Source organism: Etheostoma spectabile, chromosome 16 (assembly GCF_008692095.1).
Source record: "Etheostoma spectabile isolate EspeVRDwgs_2016 chromosome 16, UIUC_Espe_1.0, whole genome shotgun sequence".
Lineage (NCBI taxonomy): Eukaryota > Metazoa > Chordata > Actinopteri > Perciformes > Percidae > Etheostoma > Etheostoma spectabile.
Window position 1 is genome coordinate 17,244,771 of NC_045748.1, and position 6,000 is coordinate 17,250,770.

At 40.5% G+C, this 6,000-nt stretch overlaps 1 protein-coding gene across 1 annotated transcript in view; it reads left to right on the forward strand.

Moving 5' to 3' along the window:
• The window catches only part of brinp1 (bone morphogenetic protein/retinoic acid inducible neural-specific 1), a 109,010-nt gene that overhangs the window by 98,427 nt on the left and 4,583 nt on the right, over positions 1–6,000 (forward strand). The window contains exon 8 of the mRNA XM_032539937.1: positions 4,721–6,000. This exon is cut by the window's right edge and continues 4,583 nt beyond it. Within this exon, the coding sequence (XP_032395828.1) occupies positions 4,721–5,861 (1,141 nt within the window). The 3' untranslated portion in view covers positions 5,862–6,000. The remainder of the gene's footprint in view (positions 1–4,720) is intronic.

Sequence of the window (6,000 nt, forward strand, 5' to 3'; positions counted from 1 at the left end):
CCTGGTTAGCTGGCCCTGCTGGGACTGCACTGCCTGCCTTAGGGCTAATCAAAATCAAACTGTGAAAGAAGGCAGGGGTGCTGTGGTGTGTTCATGGTGTAGAAATAGGGATTTTATTAACGTGGGTTTGAAATTGTTGGCGGTGTTACCATCAGAGAGTTTTGCTACGATACAGTGAAACCAATATACTGGCACATCTATGCTTGGTAAAGCTTTTTATATTCATACTGGAATGGACAATTCAACACAAGCTGGAGGAAACTAACATGATACACTCATTTGTCTAAAGACACTGCAATACTACAGAGTGGCAATGGAAAGTGATGTAAAAATCACAAATACAGTGCCTGCGCCAGGAGATTAAGACATCTCATCTCTAGGGGAAGAGGCAAAAGCAGACATCAGCACACTAGTGCTCATAAGCAAACAACCTCTAGAAATAGCTGCTCCATCCAAGCCACACATCAAGTCTGCAGTAGAACAAACACATAGGGAAGCCAGTGAGTAACATGATCAGATGGATTGCAGTGTTGGAAAGACCACACAGATTTATGGCAAGAATACAAGAAAATACATAAAAAATACACAGGTCAGGAAAGCTGAAGCCAAAGAATAAAAGAAAAATGAGGATAGCTTTTATTTGAGGTTTGCCAACTCTAACACATTTGGCATGACCCAGAAACTTTCAGACTCTGTCACATGCTGTTATGTCATGTTGCAAAGAAAAACAAAACAAAAAAAGTAAATATACAAGGCGTGGTATCTGTATCAGTTAAATTATTGCTGAGTAGATCAAAAGCCATATTGACAATAACAATAGAAGGACTCTCAAAGTACATATTCAGAGACATATTATCTTACAGAACACTTGCGTTAACTGCAAAAAGACTAGGATTGGGCAATGTCTCCTAAATATGCAGTGTAAAAATAAAAAACAATGGACAATGATATCATCATGGGGGGGGGGCGGGGGGGGGGGCACTTTTATTATCTTGTTCTACTAGTATGGGCTAACAGTTAACATGGAAACTGTCAGACATACAATAAAATGCCCTCTGCACATAGACAGTATAACATGGCTATGCTGCCGCCTGCTGGTAGGGGCAGTACATTACAACTTGACCCACATTCACTTAACTACGGTGCCGTCTTTACTCAATTATGTATCTGTTCTCTGCGTAAAGACAATACAGTGGAACGTTTGCCTTCAACAGAGCGACAGTGTTAACCTAATATATCATCATTACTGAGATTAAACTACAGTATTGGTTATATTTGCACTGAATGACGAATTCAATAAACAGAAACATAACTCTTTCAGTGCACATGAACAGATGTGCAAAAATAGCTCACATATAAAAATAGCACCCTTTTGAATTAGCCCACTGTTGCTAACAAGGTTCATAAATCCTATATAACATTGTCCCATACCCACAGGACATCAGACTTACTTATTGATGTATGCACACAGTAGTGTCCACAAAAAAGAAAAGTGTAATAGCGTTCCACGTTCTCTTTCGTATAGGCTTCGCCCTCTAAGGGCTACACTACTGGGTTTATCCCCGGTTTATCCTTTTGCATCCAGCACGGACCTCAACTACATCCGCAGTTACTGTATATATACACAGCGGACAAGTAGTTTGTCTCCCACTTTTTCTTCAATTACGCAGTATGAAGACAAGCTCAAGAATTTCCACCGGTGCTCGCATCTGGCCCAAAACCCTTCTCCAGACTGAATGCTATCTTCTATGTCTACGGAGACAACTAACGATGTGATATATGCAAAGCATACATTTTGAAAGGGAACAAATTGGCAAGATTTAACCGCATTCAATTATTGAAATTGATACATCCAGATTACCTTAATCTGTGGGAGGAAAATGACACATTTAAATCCTTTTATATGAAATTATATCCTTCAGAACTTTATCACAAGGATTCATCACTTCTTGGGAGTTTTTCTTGAGTGTATAAGAGTTATAAAAGTATACGAGTTTTACAAGACCACATTAATTAGATCCCTTCTGTACTGGTCTAAGTACTCATCATACAAGATTCTCTCCTACATCAAAAAAATTCCATTGACACCCAGAAAAGAGCTTACTGGATGCTGATAAGATAATGTCTTAACCACTCGCTTTGTGGTTGTTGTGGCTTTGGGTTATTTCTCTGAATCTGACGGGCTTTATGAAAACATTGATACACAAAAAGTTGTGCTTGTTAAGGTTTGCATTGGCCCCTAAGTGTATTATTTTAATTAAATTAATTTCTGCCCACAAGCATTCAGTTCATTACTTTAATTTTTCAAATAGGGTTATCCTCTATCTGTTCTATTAATTCTTTGATCTACTTGTGATCTCTGTTCGTGTCTCTCTAGAAAGAAACACAATGTGAAACAATGTGAAACGCAAGTATCAAATGCCAAACGCAAGTAGCTTTGTGGGCGGATCTCAGGCACTGTTGGTATTATACCGACGGGATAAATGACTCTTGCGCTCAACACAAATCTAAACTGGGTTGGTTTGAAGTAGCTACATTACTTATAGGTGTTGTTTGGGCGTAACATGCAATAAACCAATCAGAGCGTTATCTCACATTACCTTGAAAAGCAGGCGTGCTTGTTCCATGGGGGATTGCTATTATAATGGCGGATTTGCTAGGCGCATGCTCTTAATACATCCATGGGCGCATGCCAGGAGTTGTTCACTAATGACCGTTGTGTTGTGAAGACCAAAGTAAATAATGCAATAACGTTATTAATCAACCTAACCTTAACTGTATGACATCATTGCGATACTCAAGGTGTAGCCAAGTGACTCTAAATCGTTTCAATTTTTTTCATCTCAAAGAGCCCCAGTTTGCTATCTACAATGTACACTATCTGAGTGAGTTTGAGCTTTTCCAACCACAAGCGCCTCCATTCCTTCTGGCTTTCCTCTCCGTGGTTTAGAATAACTTTTGGAATTTGATAATATTCCAAATGTTTTTTCTCGGTCTGACCTATTGATACAACCTAAAACACGGCAATAATTAACCATTTTCCTTGACGATGTTCGGGATCTACTTCAGTGCCTGTGCATTGTTTTGATGCGGAATATCTCCAATATGGCAACCTCCGGTCTGATGACGCGTCGTGAAAACCCTCTGGCCTAGTGGTACACGTGCGTTAGTTTGAATACACTTATCTGTTTTTAAAGGTTTTCTGCTGAAAAGACAAAAACCAGTTTAGCGAAGATTCAAGATGGCTGACACTCGTTTTGCTTCGGAAATCTTTGTGTAAAGACGACAGTCTAACCCCCCTACGGGTGGGTTGAAAACATCCGGAAGCAGCTCCTACTACTGGCTGTAGTCCATTGCTGTTGGGCAAAAAATCTCTTTTTTTTCAGCCCCACAATGCAGAGATCTCTCATCTTAGGGGTACATGAGGGAGGGAAGCACGGTCATTCGAAAATACTAACGAGTTTCTACTGATACGAAGTTGAATGCTAAATCAGTGAAGTATCCTTTTGACCTCTCAAAGAGTTCATCAATTAAAATGTGTGTTTACCTCACATCTTTCATCCCGCTTTGGATGAAAATAGAATCAATGAAGGGTTATGGATTTTTTAGGAATGTATGTAACAGCTGAATGGTGACATTGAAATGTCCTTATAGTTAAAGCAATGATTGACACAAACAACAATTTACAGATGTCATTGAATTCAATTCTAGCGATTCGTTGACCATTGACTTTCTTAACGTTGTTTTGTAAAAGTGTTTTTTTGTGGGGGATTAAGGTACACATTATTGCTACTGGGTATGCTTCAAATTTCTCCCATCCTCAATTTCAAGCCAAAGTTTGTAGAATCAAACAATGTGCTCTCATTGTCCTCTATAGGTGATTTGTTCTGGGCTCATTTTGGATATAGCTTGGGGGCTTTCTGGCCTGCTGAGAATGCATTGTCATTTATCATAGTTAAGTCTTAGCTTCATTAACATGTCAAGTTAACCTTGACCAGCCCTCCTCTTGAAAAATTAGGATTCAGAATTCACCTCCTGCAGTCAGAAAATAAGTTCCATAGCTGTCAAGATGACAAGGAAAGATGCCTGAGGGGAAAAGAAGAGATAAGATAAGAATAGCAAGTAATGCCTTCCACCTAAGGGAAATAATGCACCCCCCAACATGAAGGGAAGAAATTATTCTATTCCCGACTATTCTGACTAGATGGATTTCACGTATAGATTGGTGCGAACCATTTTTTAAAGCATTTTATTGATTTTATGGTTCTGTGTTCATATCTTTGTGCCATTGGTGTCTATTTATTTCAGTATGGTTAAGTCAACTGTCTTGAAGTTTACTTTAGATACAGTAAAGCACCCCCAGTTGACTTAATGATGGGATTTGTTCATAAAGCTTTCAAGTGAATTACCACACAATAAAAGATAATTGAACATAATTATATCCAAACATGATTTCCAATGTGTTAGATGTCTAAGCATGTTTACATCTTTTCAAGTTGATTGTCAAAACGTACTGAAATAAATGAAAGGTCTTCTGGAAAATCTAAAAATGCACAGAAGTACCACAGTATGCTATGGAAAAACATGTCAACAGTATTGTATTGCATACACAACTTGTAGTAAATGGGCAAAAAATAGTGCTTATATAATAATACTCTGGCAGTTCCATGTGACCACTGTTAATGATTCTTTCCTGATTTTCCTTCTCGTTTCTCTTTAGATCTGTGATGCAGTGGCTTAACAGGGTTCAGTCCTTCCTCTACTGCAATGAAAACGGATTCTGGGGGACTTTCTTGGAGAGCCAAAGGACATGCGTGTGCCACACAGGTGTCACTCTATGCCAGCGACCCATCCCATGTGTCATAGGTGGCAACAACAGCTGTGCCATGTGCAGCCTGGCGAACATCTCACAATGTGGCTCCTGCAACAAGGGCTACAAGTTGTACCGTGGCCGCTGTGAGCCCCAGAATGTAGACTCAGAACGTAGCGAGCAGTTCATCAGCTTCGAAACTGATCTGGACTTTCAGGACCTTGAACTGAAATACCTGTTACAGAAAATGGATTCGCGACTGTACATTCACACTACTTTTATCAGTAATGAGATCCGACTAGAAACCTTCTTTGACCCTCGATGGCGTAAACGCATGTCCCTGACTCTCAAGAGTAACAAAAACCGGATGGACTACCTTCACATGATAATTGGTCTTTCGATGAAGATCTGCCAAATGCGAAATAGCAGCATTGACCCCATGTTCTTTGTTTATGTCAACCCATTTAGTGGTAGCCACTCAGAAGGCTGGAGCATGCCCTTTGGGGAACATGGTTACCCCCGCTGGGAAAAGGTTCGACTGCAGAACTCCCAGTGCTTTAACTGGACTCTCCTGCTGGGAAACCGGTGGAAGACCTTTTTTGAGACGGTGCACATCTACCTGCGTAGCCGCGCTAAGATCCCAACTGGCCTACGCAATGACACAGGACAGGGTCCGGTGGATCTCGGAGACCCTAACAAGCGGCAGATCTACATAAAAATATCTGACATCCAAGTGTTCGGCTACAGCCTGCGCTTTAATGCCGACCTGCTCCGCAGTGCTGTGCAGCAGGTTAACCAGTCATACACACAAGGGACTCAGTTCTACTCATCCTCATCTGTTATGCTCCTGTTACTGGACATTAGAGATCGGATTAACCGCCTTGCCCCTCCATCTGCTCCTGGCAAACCCCAGCTGGACCTCTTCTCTTGTATGCTAAAGCATAGGCTCAAGCTCAACAACAGCGAGATGATTCGAGTAAATCATGCCTTGGACATGTACAGCACAGAGATACTAAAACAATCAGATCACCTGACTGCTAAACTCTGTTGAACATACTGTAGTAACATTAACATAAGGACAGCAAACAGAAACACCCAACAAATGAACTACGAGGGGATCTTAATGTTCATTTAGTTTTCTCTTTTTCATTTTTGGACCTTTTCTGCCTTTTGATGTATTATTAACTTTG